Source organism: Lepidochelys kempii, chromosome 6 (genome assembly GCF_965140285.1).
Source record: "Lepidochelys kempii isolate rLepKem1 chromosome 6, rLepKem1.hap1, whole genome shotgun sequence".
In the NCBI taxonomy this organism is placed as follows: Eukaryota; Metazoa; Chordata; order Testudines; family Cheloniidae; genus Lepidochelys; species Lepidochelys kempii.
In genome coordinates this window covers 85,427,533-85,444,990 of record NC_136385.1, presented here as the reverse complement: position 1 = coordinate 85,444,990, position 17,458 = coordinate 85,427,533, and the positions used below count along the sequence as shown (strand labels likewise).

Sequence of the window (17,458 nt, the reverse complement as noted above, 5' to 3'; positions counted from 1 at the left end):
GAACAAACCACTTTGCAGGAGCAAATGAACTCTTCAAAACAAAGGTGGGCCTGTTTCACCACTTTATGTCTGTGTTAGGCCCATGTAACACCATAGATTTCAACAGAGTTGGCATAAGACTAGAATAATGACTGTGAAAAGTCTGATCCCTTTTTTTAATGCAAATATCACTCATAATGAAAAACAGTGGGGGAACAGGAAGTTGGAATTATGACGTATCAACAGAATGCTTTCCATGAGATGACAGTGGCTGTCTGCTAGCTGGCTCCTACTGTCTGCTGTGCTACAGTTTGTATTTTAAAATTAACTTTGCATACTGCATGAAAATTGAGAATAAGAAGTTCTATTAGTGAATGAAAAAGACAACCAATGGTAAGTAATTCCTCAAAATAAAAAAAGCCAAATGCCATGGAGTGGAAGTGAATGATGACTTGTCATCTTTTAAAGAAAATACTGGCAAATGCGGGTGTTTTAACTGATTTCAAGGTTAAAAGAAAATGTCACCTAATATAGGATCTCCGCTTAGTTGCAAATGGTGGGACTTAATCTATATTGAAGCTAAATATTCTATAAGTATGCAGTGAAGTGCAAAAAACAGCAATTGAAAAATGACATGATTAAATGGCACAACATGCAATCATTTGCTCTCAATTATATCAATGTATCTTCTTCATTTCAAGGAGTCAGGCAGAAATATTGTTTTTTAAATGCCTCTATTAAATTGTGCACCAATAATAAAATAGATGAGAGTCCTAATAAGCTCATTTATGTAACATACATCATACACCACAAAACTATTCTCTCCAAACGGGTTTGCACATAGATTTGTCTCCTGGTTGTCATCAGTCTTGGCTATATTAAAAGATTTTAAAGGCATAATGCTGCCTGCAGGCCCATTCATTGGAAAACCTTTGTACAACTTTTCTGGTTCACCCTTGTGAGATCTTTAATGGTAATTATGGAAAAAGTGTTGATATAATATCTTTGCTGTCACATTTTATTACAATGATGGACACAACAGAATCAGGGATTGACATTTTGAAAAAATCATCTAATTGCAAGTCAGAAACACGGAATGACAGTTTAAAGTAGATTACAACTTCTTTCAAAAATAGTGAACTGGTTTCCTTTATTTAAAAGCCATACTTTTAATAGCATTAGGGGCCACTAAATTGCTATGCTGAACACATCTCTCTAGGATTCTCTGATCAGTGCAGTATTTCCCTAACAAGTTTGGAAATTGTTCACAACATTTCTTTAAAAAGAATCCATATTTCCAATGCCAATTCCATATTTTTTCCTAAGAGAGAGAGATAAAGATAAAAAATAACTGCCATCCAAGTATTTTAAGATAAATATTTCATTTTGTAAATTCAATCTACCTGTGTATCACCATGATATCTGAGTGTGTTGGGTTTAATTTTAATTCAATCAGATCACGGACATGTAAAAAGATACACAAACACATCTGTGTTGAAATCATTTGCAAACAAGAATTAAAATTAAAACAGCATTTTTAGGGACTAAAAGCAGCACCTGTATTCCTTCCAACTTGTCTCCTGAAGTACAGCATATGAAATAAAATACATGACTGAATCTAGAATTGATGTTTCTCTTAGGCTTATTCTATGAAAGCTGTTATTATCTCTGTATGGCATTCTTTAATTTATTTGTGCCACTCCTTATGCTGGGTTAAGTACTTTTCCATATATTTATTTTTAAGAAGATAGTTCACCGGCCTGGTACTTAGTTCATATTCACATGTAATTAGTAATACATAATATACTTCTTCTAAATTAAAAACACTATTAACATTCCAGACATATAAAACAATATGAAGATTAAGTTACTCTAAAGGAAATGATAATAGCTTACAGATTGCTTTTATCATTACTAAAATGCTGGTATCTATTACAGTGTCTCCCTGGAATAAAGAATGCACTTTTGGCAATAATCTGTTAAAAAAGTGCCCATTATTGTTCAGATGCTGCTATCTAAAGTCTAAACTAGTCTGCAATTACAGAAAGGTAACTTTTAACAAAAAAAGAAAAACGGTGTTGGATGCAAATGTAGCGTTGCTACTAAAGTATGAAACACGTCTCCTGAAGCCTTATTTTTTCCTTGTGTGTGAGAGGAGAAGGCATTCATTAGAATTCATTTTCACATTAAAAGATTTTAGAACTTATTCACAACACACACTGATTTGTTGGTTAAATTGGCTCGACATAGCCATTTTCAAATAATTTGCGGGGAGGAAGGGAAGTGATGGAAGAAGCCATTTTCCCTGCTATGGCACTGTTTGCATGTCCAGACTCTTCCAGTTTCTGTCCTCTGCATTTACATTTCAGAAGATTCTCCTCCCAATGAAAATGGGAGAAATTTTGAAGTATGTAGTGGAAAATGTTACATTTTGGGCAAAATATTCTAAAGAATTAGAGACAGCATCAGAAGGGCAAGATCAGAGCATGAATATTAGTGCTGTGTACATCTTTTGTAATGAAACCTGAAAACCACATTATATTCACCTGGAGGCATCTGGCATTACAAATCTGAAACTTGAACTAGGTTTACTAACCAATTCATCATGGTTTGCAAAACTTTCAGCAAACCTGGGTCAAGTTTCAAGAGAAGAACTTCAGGTTCAGGAGAAAATCTTCAGAATTCTGAAACTGAGAAGAATGCAGTGGGTTAAGCTGCATTTTGGTTTGAGTTTTGGAGTTAATTTAAATTCATAACTTGAACTGAAATGAAGGTCTCATCAACAAGCATCAGACCTAAGATACAAACAACCCCGCTATTGCTCTGAGTACTGTTTCAGATATCTGAGTTTCATTCAACTTTAATGAAAAAGGTTTATGATGACTCATAGCATTTAGAACCCAGTATCCACCCGGAGATATACACTGTTTGTTTAAAAAAAAAAAATTATATAGCTTGAGTGCATGAAAGTATGCCAATACCTGTAACAGTTAGGTCTATGCCAGATGTGCCTACTCTGCCTACTCCTTCCCTTTCAGAGCTTCTAGGCTGGTATATTTTCCTTGTCTCTCTGCAATGGTCTTCATTCATTCCAGGAGGCACTGAGTGCATCCTTCCCTTGAGAATGACACAAGAAGAGCTTCCTGGTATTACTTCAGATGGGAAAGCAGTGTATAGAATATAAACTGGTTTAGTCTTTTCAGGGACTTGAGAGCAGGCAAGGAGGCAGGAAGGAGAAAATGAAAACAGTGAGAGTAGGGAAAGATATTTCCTTTGGATTTTTGTCACACTGGTAAGGCAACTTTAAACCTAGGTGAACAAAAAGATAGCTTGGAAATAACATCATCCCCACTCCTAATAAATGATGTCCACGTCTGAGTCTGCTTAGGAATACTAGAGGCAGAGATATTGTTGTGCTTTCAACTATATCTGTTTATGCAGTGACAACAAGCACTCTTTTCAGGAATGTTGTTTCTAGTCTTATTGCAAAGAGTTAGTCCATCTAAAATAAAAAGATGAATATTCAATTAAATGAAAATATTTTCTCACTTTGTGTCTTATCTTGCCCATATTTATATACAGTTTTTTTTCCAGGCTTCTTGAGCTCAATCCTTAACAAAGCTCACAGGCTTCCATTTCTTTCATCAGAAGTAAATAAGAACCAGGCTAAAGAGACCACCTTCTCTTTTCAACATCTTGTTTCGCAGAGAAAGGGAACAGATGGTGTGAGGTGCTCCTCCATGTGATCTCTGATCCAGTAGAGGGAAAGTCTACTGTGAAATGTTTCTCCTCTACAGCCAGGTAGAAGCTATTTTCTTCCGTTTCTGCTCAGAGGAGAAAGGCTTAACTAGGCAAAGGCATCGCCTGATTTTCCTGTTCGTGGAAGTGAGAAGAAAGGTGGTCAAGAAGATATCCCTTATCTTGTTAGCATGTGTGCGCTAGGTGTGTGAGCTAGAGTAAATTAGCCATAGGGTAAGAGTGAAGCAGGGTCAAAACTATGTTTTAGAAACAGACCGAGATTGGCCTACAATTAATTTTAACCTTTGATTATTTCAAATGTGAGGATCTGCAAAAAAAGAAGGCAAACCAGAAAATTCACGGGTCAGGATCCACAATCAAAACAGAATGGTGTGGTGAAGGCTGCAGTCTCAGATAGGATTTTTATCCTTACATGGGAATTCACATGATTGTGGCGTTAAAAGGGAAAACCTAACTGAAGCACAAAGTGAGCTCTCTCTTGAATAACGATAATGAGAGCATTAACCTGTAACATGGAGATGTAAAAACATCTATGCTTCTCAACGGCAGTGGCAGAATCCCACATTTTTGGCAAAAATCATTCAGCATCTGTCTCATTATATTGTAATGTAACGTCACAAGGCTGGGTGCTGACTTCCTTATTGTTTGCTATATAAATGTTGCCTTAGGATGGATGTCAAAAAAGCTCATTTGGGGTTCCTCAGTGTTTTGTAAATGACACTCAGCTTATCTGCTTTTGAATCTGACCTTAATCAGGCAATTTTTCAAACAGTCCCATACTGGATGTCTTCCAGCTTGTTAAAGTTTAAGCCAATTAAATCTAGGTAAAGGTTTTATCATCCATGAAAAGATTTGGGACTTTGGATAGCTCTTTATTGATAAAAATATTTAAATGATTACAACAGGGTTTTTTTTTATCATTTTGATATGTAGAAAGGATTAAATCCTGCCTGAGTTCTGTTGATTTGGAAACTGTTTTGCATGCTTTTGTTACATCCACATTGAATTTCTGTAATTCTTTGTTTGCAGCTCTACCAGCAGCATTGTTACACAAATAGTAATGGATCCAGAATGAAATAGCAAAACTGATCGCTGGCACCTTTCGGAACAGTTCACACATTTCTCAAATCTCAGCACTGGCTTCCAACTTTCAACAAGAGTTAAAATTTGTATTTGACCTGATGGATCCCAATTGTTTGTCTAAAGTCTCACATCTTGGGTCCCTTACTTTTTTGTAAATCCATGTTGCTGGCTTTTCCTTTTAAATAAAAATTTGATTGTGGCTATAATTTTATGGCTTATCCAAACATGGCTTAAGCTTTATCCATGGGCTTTTATTTAACTGAATTGTTTTTAGGATTTGCAATATTGAATGTTGAGCAACACTTCCAGATAAAAAGAAAAGGAGTACTTGTGGCACCTTAGAGACTAACCAATTTATTTGAGCATGAGCTTTCGTGAGCTACAGCTCACTTCATCAGATGCATGCCGTGGAAACTAACTTCCAGATAGTTATAATGAAAAGCACCATACAAAGTGATTGACTGACTCACTAACTGATGATTAATTACCCATTGCTATCTGTGTTGTTTCAATGAAAAGTTTAGTTGCTTTAGAGCTGGAGAGCAAAGAGACAGTCCTAAGCCATAAATTAAGAAATATTTATGTGGCAATATCTGGCATGCTCAGTCACAAATTCAATGAAATATTCCTATCATCAGTGATTCAGAGGTACAAATATTACTGGCAGCTGGTAGGTTCATTTATCTTGAACTGAACCCTTGGATGGGTTTTGTTATGAAATACGGTGAATGTATGATAAAGTAAGTAGGTTCCCCCCATCTTTGGGAAGGGATTTTTTTGGGGGAAAGCAACATGCTTTTATCAATATAGGGTCAATCCCCTTTGCTAGCCAATAATTCACACAGTTCTCTGCACTCACCACACTCATATAATAAGATTTACAAAAAACTGTCGCATTCCCCTCGCCATTTTTACTCCTCATCCCTTCCTGCTCCAGGTCTCTCCGGACCCTCAAAATTGTTATTCATCCCCAAATTGCCTTTCCCAGGTGTAGGCAACACCATTAAGCTAGGAAATCAGTTTTGCCAAGTCACACAACTTAATTATGAGTCTCATGATATTTGGTCTGTTTGTTAAAGTCCCAGTGCCTAGAGCTATGTGTTTATATGAGAATCTCCTGTTTCATTAAAAACGAGTATGTTTCTGGCCCTCGTGATTGCAGAGAAAAGGTTGAAAAGGTGAACCCTAACAACTCAAAAACCAGAAGAGCAATAAAAAAACCCCCAAATTTATATATTTTTTAAAAATCTCATGATTTTTGAGGTTCTAATTCATGAGTTTTATAATGGTTGGGCTTAGCAATAGTATAAAATAAATTAACAAGAATGTTAATGCTCAACAACATAAAACAACCCTATCTAATCTATATACTCTTCTTTGTATACAAGGATCCTGTCAATACAACTCTCCTCCCCCTAACAGGCTGGACTAATCGGTGTTTGCAAGCTCACTTTAACATCACTGTTGATCAGCCAGTAAGTGTCACTATACACTGAAATGAAGCTCATTCTTCTCATTTGGGAGCTGAGTGTGAAAAATGTTTGCAGCAGCCTCTGGCCCCTGCAAGCTGATGGAGGGAGTGATTGAGTATGCTGGTTTCCAATATAGTCATACCTAGTGCTACGTACAGAATACTGAGCTGACCAGAATATATAGGACTTTTTGTTGCTGTGAAAAATGTAGAACAAAATAATCACACAATATAGCAAATGATGACAGTAGCTAGCACTCATTCTGATAATAATGAAGGAAAACTGAAAAATCATATCCAGCACAAATTGAACTTTAAATCAAAACAAACAGCAACACAAGAAACAGTCTTTCTTCACCACATAAGGACTCTTTTGAGAGGCAACCTCGAGACAGGAAGGATGGTCATGTGGTGAAAGTAAAGTCCTAGGAATTGGAACAGCTGAGTTCTAGCTCTGACTCTGCCATAGACCTTCTGGGAGAGCTTGGGGAAGACACTTAATTTCTTTGTGTTTCAATTTCCCCATTTCTAAAAAGGGGGAAAACAATACCTACCGCAAAGGTTTAGCGAGGCTTCATCATTCACTAATGTTTGTGCAGCCCATACGGGTCTGTAGGTGGACAGTGCTATAAAAATATTCTGTATTATTACTGGACAGCAGTATTCCAAAAGAAAAGGTGCAGCAGCACATTAATAAAAAGAACACCTAAGTTAATGCAGAACCAATATCCATTTTCATAAAAGAAAAATAAGTCAAAGTAATTGTCTATTCGGGAATGAAACATCTTCCCATGCATACCATCGTGTTCCCATCCTATGTCCTTATCATGTTTACCTATAGCATTCAACATTTTCTTCAAATGAAAAGGGAAAGGAAAACAACTGCAAAATGAAATAACTTTTCCCTGTACCATATGTACAATTTAAAATGTAAGGCCATAGAATAAAAATCAAAAGCACCGTTGTGTTTATTTTATTAACAGGATTATTCCTCTGTATGCAGTAGCTATATGTATACTCTGCATAGGACAATAAATTTCCTTTAAGAAACAATGGTTTATGTACTGTAGTGAACAATGGTAATAAGGTTAATCTCATAGTTCAGTGGAAAGTAAGTCAAATGAAATGCTAGCAGGTTTACCTACTAGTGGCATAGTTAATGTTTCTGAAAATGTTCTAAATGTTCTCTCTCAAATATATGGATTATACATTGTTGTATTGTTAATTATATCCATTTTCTTTTTTATACAGTCCCCCCAGGAGGTTAGTGGAGATTGGAAAACTTACGAAGAGTGGATTTCAGATTTAATGAGACATAGATGGTTTTAATATATATGACAAAGTGATGTGCTCTTACCATATTTTATATGTACTTATTTTTTATACTCTAATGGCTCCCATTTTGAAAATAAATAATTTGATGTTTATATAGTGTAATTAATAGCTAATTAACTATGTAATGCGGTGCTCTGGTTACATCATAGGTAATTGTGCCACATTGTTTAATATCTTTAGATCTCTTTGCATGACATTATGTGTAATTTTTGAATAAAGGTTTATCTCATTTTGAAAAGTTGTATGTGCATTACAGATGCAGGGACTAGTGTATAGGTGTCTATATGTACTATGGCTTTGTGAACTTAGACTCGTAAGTCCATAGTTAGGGACTGAAATAAATTATTTGATTTCCAATTGAAATGAGCACTCAATCATTCCTATTAACAACTTGCATCTATTACTGTGAAGGTCTGCAGGTCCATCTACAATATTTCATCTCCATCAAATCCAATTGTAAAACAAAAATAATCAGCATGATGATTTGTTTTTGTCCACTGCAGAAAATTGTCAAACAAATAACCAAACAGTATGTGTATCCTAACCCAGGTCTACAATTTCATTCGAAGAGATCGTTGAAACACCAAGAATTCCAGAAAATGCCAAAACTGCATTGTCTGGCTATACCAAAAGAAGGACAGGAGACATTTGACATGGATTTAATCAGGCCGCAACTTTATTATTAAATGCCTGGGACTACCCGGCAGATAAAAGAGTACAGTACAGGTAACCCCCTATTTATTCTGTAATTACCTGCTCCCCCTCTTTTTCCATTGAGGTCTCTCCAGCAAATCCATTGCCTGGACCTTACCACCCCCTCCCCCATATGAAGGTTAAGGTGGGCTATAATAATGGGGGGTTGGCTCCCTGCCATACCAATCATAGCAGTCCCCAATCCCGCTCCCCTGTTTGTTCCTTTAAAGAACACCCCTTTTTAAGTCCTTTTCCAAGCCAAGTATACCTTCCCTGTGGAGTACCTGCACTGGACATCTGCCCTACACTTAAATAATGATTTGCGACAGATAGCCTACCACCCTTCATGCCAGGCATGAACAAAGCCCTTGCTGAACCCACGGTGGGGAAGGTGTAAAAACCCCAACTGCACCTAGGCCGATATGGTGATAAGGGGAAAAATTCCTTTCCAGCACCCCTGAAAAAAGGGGCAGCTAGCGTAATGCCCACAGCAGGTCTTGACCAAACCTGGTATTTCACCACCTAAAGGGAAGGGAGAGTGGGTGCTGCCTCAGCCTGCTCTGTGTAAAAAGGAAGCTTTAGGCACAGGGCTGCCCCTTTAAACCCTTCATTCCCAGGGGATGAGTCAGCGACCACGCTGACCCTTTTGCAGCAATTTTCATCTTCTCCCTCCTCCCCAGCCGTAAAGCACAGTTCCCTTCATTCGGCAATCTAGACAACGCCCTCAAATTGCTATAAACTTCTCAACAATCTTTCTGAAAACAGGAAGATTCAAGGCTTGGCTAGAACTGCCGAGATTATCAGTTTCAGTGGTTCATTTCTTGAACATTAGTCCAACAGTCACTTCCTTCAGAGTCGCTCGCATCCTGTCACACTAAAAAGAACAGGAGTACTTGTGGCACCTTAGAGACGAACAAATTTATTAGAGCATAAACTTTTGTGGGCTACAGCCCACTTCATCGGATGCATAGAATGGAACATATAGTAAGAAGATATATATATCTTCATTTCCAGCACCCCATATATATCTTCTTACTATATGTTCCATTCTATGCATCCGATGAAGTGGGCTGTAGGCCACAAAAGCTAATGCTCTAATAAATTTGTATATATATATATATATACACACACACACACACACACAGAAGGTGGAAGTTGCCATACAAACTGTAAGAGGCTAATTAATTAAGATGAGCTATTATCAGCAGGAGAAAAAAACTTTTGTGGTGATAATCAAGATGGCCCATTTAGACAGTTGACAAGAAGGTGTGAGGATACTTAACATGGGGAAATAGATTCAATATGTGTAATGACCCAGCCATTCCCAGTCTCTATTCAAACCCAAGTTAATGGTATCTAGTTTGCATATTAATTCAATCTCAGCAGTTTCTCCTTGGAGTCTGTTTTTGAAGCTTTTCTGTTGCAGAATTGCCACCCTAACTAAAGTGAGACTCAGTAAGCTGTCTACCATCTGGAAGAGTGCCGCTGATGGAGACTTCATGGATATTGCAGAAGAGACAACCCTCATCACCCTTACCTCAGCAATGGTTTAAGATTTCTAAAACCCTAAAATTGATGGTCTATCCCTCTTCTTTCTTATTTCATCTGTCAAAGATCATCCATAGAGCAAGATGACCTGCGAGATGACACTGAGGAGGTGATGTTTTGGAGACAACATACTCACAACTATGAACACAAGACAATCTTGTTGTCCAACCAAGTCGGAGCTTCATTAACACAAACATACTCCCTCACAAACTGGTAATGGAACAATAAAATATGTCCTTCATACTAACAGTAGCAAAGGTGAGTCCTGGCCTCCAGCTGAAGGAGGTAATGGTCTGAATATGACAAAGATGTAAATTGCATCCCCTGTCACCAGTCCCAGGCTCAAGACTAGATTGTGGCCAATCTCATAGTGGGTGTGTCTATCTCTACCTATCTATAGTCAATAAGCCTGATTTTTCTCTCACTTATATCAGGTATACGCCAGTGGGACTACTGACTTCAGTACAGCTACCCCTGCCTCAAGTGAGAGGAGACTCAGGTCTCATGTCTATTAAACTAGGGTGTTATACAACACGTGAACTAAAGTGTTCAATATAGAGACTGCAATACACAATCATTTATATTGAAACCAAGTTTATAGTGAAGTAAAATAAAAGACACAAATTGCTTTGCAAATTCTGATGACAGAGAGCATCCCTTTGAACTTTTACTGTAGAATAATAACTTCTCCGTTAGTGTGCAACAGTACATTACATGAACACATTGTATATAAATGCAGGTATAAATGTAAATGTACGATTACATATGTACATATATTGTATTATCATTACCTGATATATATTTTATCTAACTATTAAGAGAAATCTCGCTATCAAAACTATGATTTTTTTTAATTACCTTAAAATATTGCAGTTGTTTCTCAGCAGTCATTGTTCCTTCATTTTCTTGTCTCAGACAGGAATTGAAGATGAAAAGCTCTGTATCTCTCAGCCACCCTTTCAGCTCTTTGATCCTGACCTCCAGCTGCTTTACCAGACTGCCACTTTCAGGTGAGAGCAGGTCACGTGGACCTGACCCACTGTGCCCTACCATTGTGTCTTGGATCTTCTCTCCTAGTGTTTTCTAATGCATTAAATAAAAAAAAAAAACAGAGATTAATTTTATGTACCAAAACATATCACACATTAGTGAGCAACAAGAACCATCTGTTAGATGACCAGTAATATTTTTCCAGTTATTACCAATATCAATCAATTTCATTCTTTGTATCCTTTATTCTCATTTAGGGCCCAATTTTCTCCTTGTTGAAGTCAATGGCAAAACTTTCTTCGACTTCAGTGGGAGGAAGAGCAGGACAAATGGACAAATGGATTTTTTCATAATAATTATGGACAAAGACGACAAAATTGTACTCGTTGGATTAACTTTGTAAAGTGATCACCTAGGAACACTTGCCAGTTGCTTAAGATAACTTAAGATAACTAAATAACTTTACCACATAGTAAGGATAGGAAATATTACAAATAATGAGTTAACCTTACCTAAAATCACAAGTTTTTAAGAATGGCCATTGTATATATTTTTAAAGTATGGATTCCTAGGATAAAGTTTTCAAACTTGGATTCTAAACCTAGAATTGGGCCAAAATCTGGCCAAAATGGGTGAACACCACCTACAGCTTCCAGTGAGATAGGAATTTCAGGTGCTCAGAACCTCTGACATTAGATAATTAAATATGGATTTAAGTACTTAACTTTAAGCATCAAAAAGTTTAAAAATTTTGGCCCAGAATAAACATTCACCTATGGCTGTCAATTAAATTACTTTACTGTAGCTTTTTCAGACAGCTTTTATAGTAAAAGAAACACTAGCTAACATTTTCCGGAATGAGCATTCTGAGAATAACCAATGTGCTGAAGAGGCCAAGGATGGATTGTGCAGGGAGACTTAACTTCCCTTTCAGTATCTTAAAAGGCAATCCCTCAACATCACAGTGGAAGCATGTGGTTGCCTGCTTCTATTATGCCAAGCTGTGTTTCATCTAACCTGTAAAAGGCTGTCAGTCCAACACTTATTATAAGCACTAAATCTGTGCTATTGATTGTAGAATTTTGAATAAATACTGACAACCATATCCTATAACCTTTTGAATTTATAATTAGCAGGGCTTAATTGTTGTAACATGAAGATACAGTTTAAGTGACCCTGTATGTCTGTCTGTGGAAAATGTACCATCCCCGTTCACTGGGACATGATTTATTGTGATGAATTAAGCCTCCAAAAATAAGCTTTAAAACACAAATAAAATTAGATTAACAGACATTAATCTACTGTGTAACATTGTGTAAATAGTATCTTTAGGAGACCATAACTTGAAAACATGCATTCTTGGCAACACCCTTCTATTTTCATGGTGGAAATATTGATAATCTGAAGACTCTCAGTGGAATTAAGAGTTAGCTATTGTTTTTATGCTGTAACAAAAGTAGCAGCAGGAGGTGAAATCAATGCCCTTGGAGAGTAGGGTCACAAAAAAGAATTTATTGCCACTTTTTTGTTCTGGAACAGTTTGCAATCATAAATTCTTCATAAACAGAATACTTCAGAGAATGGTCCGTCTTCATAAATATACGACAGAGGACATCAATTTCATTTAATTCACAATTTGTGTCAGCACAGCAGATGCCAATGCCTGCCTTGATAGGGTTGTTTAATATGCAATTGAGACAGAGTAATATTCAGCACAGGGGACAAAATTTCACAGATTAAACTGTACGCACCACTGACATTTCATTCTAATGTATTTCGATTCCACACTGTTCACCTTAGATGAAAGTAATATTAAAAACCATATCCCTCTATTTTACCATTGTTAGAAGTTAAAATCTGTCTTTAATTTTTTTCATGCCAATTAAAATGTAATCATGCCAATTAAAACAGTTCGCCTAGTGTTGCTAGTTTCTGCAGAGGTTTTTATTGAATTAAGCAAAACTCTATCCAATTCTGCTTATTATACATGAAATAGCATTTAGCAGGAAAACTGTATTTTTTATTTTTCTTGTAAATGCAGAAATTGATTCCAAAAGTAATCTAAAATTATATTTTGATTTTAATGCGCTGAGAGATAAGGTTTTTTAAATGTATTTTTAAAAAGACCGGGTAGTTTTTTTATTTACATTTTGAAAACTGATTTTAAGAAGGATTATACATTAGTTGCTTTCAAACTGTCTTTATATCCTATCAAGTGTAACCAGAGGTGTGGTATTGAGCTTGAATTAAATTGATTAAATGTGCTTCAAGTCACAAATGTCAACCAAGGTTTATAAATAGAATTATTTTTAAACAATTTAAATACAAATTGGTTGCCATAATTCTTCATTAGTTGAAAAAGCTAGACTAAGAACTTAGCAAATTCTGTTTTTTAAGAATGATAACACTGCTGTTCAATCATTTAACAATGAATTTAGAAATGCTGCACATTACTTTTTAAACTACTGGTAGGACAAACAACTTTTTGTGACAATTGGCACATTCATAGACTCAAGTTGTTTGAAACAGCTGAACCGCACAGAAGAAAAAACATGTAAAATGGCTTTTGTATTACTACACAACTTAAAATGACGTAAGCCAATATCTAAGCTGACCCTGACAAGTTGTGTATGTAGCTTTATTTGCAATATATTAGAAATACCATTTCTAAAAGTAAGATAATAGCATGCAAAAGTATGCTGTACAACTGTATTGCTAATATTACACATCTATAATTAATCATTTAAAGTAATTTATAAATTTATCTTACCCTTGATTTGAAGTGTAGGCAATTAAGTAGAGAAGTGGATGAAAAAATATAGTTTAACTTCTCTCTCTCTCAGCTGTCTTACAACAGTAGGACAATGGTGTCTCCTGTACAGTGCCATCACTAGTCTCTGGGTAACAGAATCACTATATTGCTTTTTTTGCAAATTCTTGTATCTCACTCTTTGGCTGAGACCCAGCCCATCATAGCGTGAAATGAATTACATGAAACTTTTTTTTGGCTTTTGTCAAAAGTGAGCTGAATACAGCAGCATGAAACATATCCTGGCTGCATTCTTAGATTCAGGTATTCAGATTTGTACCAAATTTGCATATTTGTTTTTGAGCCATAAATATCACCTGAAATATGTAGTGACAAGCCCACTTTTCATCTTAAGGGTATAGTAAATAGTTAAACAGTAGATGTCTCTAACATGTACCTTCAGAATAAATTCTATTAACATTCACTCAAGCATGACAGCCAGTGTATATCAGATATACTGTATTATAGTTGACTTGGTGCATGCCCATAATACACGGCATATTTTACTTACATTCTTTATGTATTAGAGAACTAAAATTATTAAAGTAAGACAGGTGACAAGCATGGAATAAAAAAAATTAACAGAAGAAGAAAATACTAGTTTTTTTTATAATAGTATGAGTAGCTTGTTTGAAACGTATGTAGTGAATTGAAAGAGCAAGATATTTGTGCCTCAAATTAGAAATCAGACAGACAGCGTACTTCAACAGACAAAAATGTACACATAACCCACAAATAGTAATAAAAATGCAAATACCCCAAGCAGTTCCCATTTTTCATTAATTGAATCCACTTTTTCAAGGAGATCATTTGGTAGTAAAACACCACTTTTCTTCAAAGCTTCAACCTTACTAAGCAGTTCCATCTTTTTCGGGTGCCTGATTGACATTTCTACATTATATCTCTAAAATGAGAAGAAAAAGATAACATTAGCTACAGTAAATTGTTTTCTCTATTAAAATTCACCCTTAAAAATCAAAAAGCTCAATTGTCATCCTGATCACAGAGCTTCCTTTTTTATATATCAAAACACACAACCTTATTAATGTGTCTTGGGAAGGATTTTTCCATAGGATTTCAGATGCACAGTGAACAGGTGGTTTGCATGGGTGAGGTTTAAGTGAGAAAAGTTGGCAACTGATTGCATACAACAAAATTAGACATATCTTCCAACAGTCCCTCATCTAGAACCTGATCTACCTTTGTGTCCCTGAAATCAGGTGTTTTATTAAGGTATGTTATTCCTATCAGAAATACTGAAGCATGAACGTGAAACTAGGAAAATGAAAACATTTCACATTGTTGTAAGCTTCCGGCACAACTTTTTTCTCTTGTTTGTCCTGTTGGGTTTTGCCCCATATTTGGGCCTCAGGAAGTTGAGAGCTATGCAGTTATGGCATATGTTGACATCATATTTTAACCACGCTAAAAGTTATTCATATCTTATTTCAATAAAATTTTAATGACTATATTTTTGTTGAAGCACTCTTTTAGTAGCTCTAAAATGGTGGCACAAATAAGAACAGCAACAATGCTCACACTGTTCAAATGCTTCTTCAGCCTACAATTGCTCTTTATTTCCAGTGTGATTATTTACCTTTTTAAAAAGAAGATGGAAAATAAGGATAAAGAGAAGTTTAACAAACATTTTACAAAATTAATTTAAAGTGAATCTCTAAATATTTCAGTTGGCTACTTCTTATATTTTTCACAAAAGGACATACAGGCATCTCTGCATGACATAGTGGTAAGTAAATCTCTTTAAAACATGTGTTCTGCTAGAGCTGAGTTAGCATTATATATGATGGTTACTACAATGATTAATTATGTTTTAGTGGACTGCAGAGTAAATGAGAAAATACAACACACACTCTTATGTAAAAGCACATTTGTTGAAATGGGACTTCTTATATTGCCAAAAAACGCACCTTTTATTCAGCGAAGGGAACACAGCACATTTTCCCAAACAAGTGTTTAGAAAACCTACATAAATTATGCATAGCTATTAGCAAACTGCATCCTCAACATTAAGCTTTCTCTGCTTTAAAGTCAGCCAAGAAAGCTACTACAGTATCTCTTACCCAAAATGTTAATATCTGGCCTAAGTATAAAAAAATTAAACTAGAATAAAGAATGTTTAAAACATGGGTGCTTTTGCCAGATCTAAGAACGTGTACTGTAGCAAAACAAAACAAAAAAACAATTGGAGGCAGCTTAAAGAAAATAAGAAACGTGTGAAATCACTGTTTCAGCTAATAGGTCCTCAGCATTTCCATGCATATGTTTGCATATTGTTAGTTTCATATTTTAATCTTCCATTTACACAACACATGCACATCCTTTGTATTATGTAAACTTCACAAAATATTAGTCATTTGTGGATCACAGAGCAAAATCTTTTAAATGAGGTGATTTAAAGCATTTCACATTATTAATGAACACTGATCAGGTGTCTGCGAATCCAAAATTGCATGAATATTCATAGTAAATACCAAGGAATTGTTTAAAATTTATAAAGAACTTGTCTTCTGATAGATAGAAAACAGACTGTGCTTTCTAAACATGCATGATAACAGGAGGCAATCGGGTTTTGCATCGAGGAATTGCATCAACCCGCAGATAACCCAGATTCATTGGACTAAAATGTTCAACAAGTATGCTTCTTGGCCCTATATTATTGTGTTTTCAGCAAGAATGGTGACTAGAGGAGATTACAATCTGCTTTATGTAATCTGATTTCTATTTAACGATGATATAACTGAAAAGGATTTGCATAATTATTTCCATAAGTACATGTAATATCAAGGGGAATCCATAGTCGTTTATAGCTAGGCACTGAAATCCAGTTTAGCTAGGAAACCCAGTACATATTACTCCTTTTCTTTTTCCAAGTGAATTAATAGACTAAGAGAGTCCTCTAGCTGTGTGACACTGGTGCGGGCTTTGGTTAGTTAACACTTTTCACATGTGATTGACTGATTTGGTTGTTATTGTCTGAACTAGATTTTGGTTATGCTTCTGGGCAGTATAAAATCAATGACAAAAAGATACAGGTTGCATATGTTTCATAACAATAATGTTCATGTTAACATAAAAACTAAGACATTTCACTTAATTTTGTACTAGATAAAATAATTCTGCAATGTAGCATAGCATGAATCGTTTCTGTGACAGATGTTATAAAAGGCTATTAAAAAATAAACTAGACTTTATGTATGCTTTCTGTCTGTCACCATGTAACCTACTGTATATAAAGCATGACAAAAGATGATGATTGATAGAGAATGCATTATACAGTAACAGTAAAAGATGAAAGAATTCAGTTAATTGTTATATGTATTGGTATGTGAGTGAAAGTCAGTATTGTTCACTTATGAAAATTAAAGTGAAGTGTTTATTTTAATTTAAGGAAAGAGCTTAATGTACAGCAGGTACAGTTTAGGGACTGATAGCACTAGATGCTAATGCTTTTTTTTTAATCCATTAAACACCTACACTCTAAGCAGTTGCATGGCAAAATTAGCTACCAGCTCTATCAGTGCTGCACAAGCCTAGTCTAGGAGGACTACTTTATCCTGTGGTGAGAAGATAATTTAATCTTCATATTCATTCTAGCTGCGGCATTAAGTGAGCAAAGGCTGCTCCATTGTGACAGTCTTTGAATGCTATGATATAGATTACTGTTCAATAGCCAAAAATGAGATTAAGAAAGTTAAAGTCACAGGATTTCTCACAGTGGCTGCAATAAATAAATGACTAATATTTAATTTTCCACAGCACTTGCCCCACCA

General features: G+C 35.6%; 1 protein-coding gene across 3 annotated transcripts in view; it reads right to left on the bottom strand.

Annotated features, from left to right (window-relative positions):
• The window catches only part of AKAP6 (A-kinase anchoring protein 6), a 405,099-nt gene that overhangs the window by 52,164 nt on the left and 335,477 nt on the right, over positions 1 to 17,458 (bottom strand). For all 3 annotated transcript variants that reach the window (XM_073348987.2, XM_078853347.1, XM_078853346.1), the window contains exons 10-11: positions 14,425 to 14,571; positions 10,727 to 10,951 (exon numbers count right to left, since the gene is read on the bottom strand). In XM_073348987.2, the coding sequence (XP_073205088.1) occupies positions 10,727 to 10,951; positions 14,425 to 14,571 (372 nt within the window). The remainder of the gene's footprint in view (positions 1 to 10,726; positions 10,952 to 14,424; positions 14,572 to 17,458) is intronic.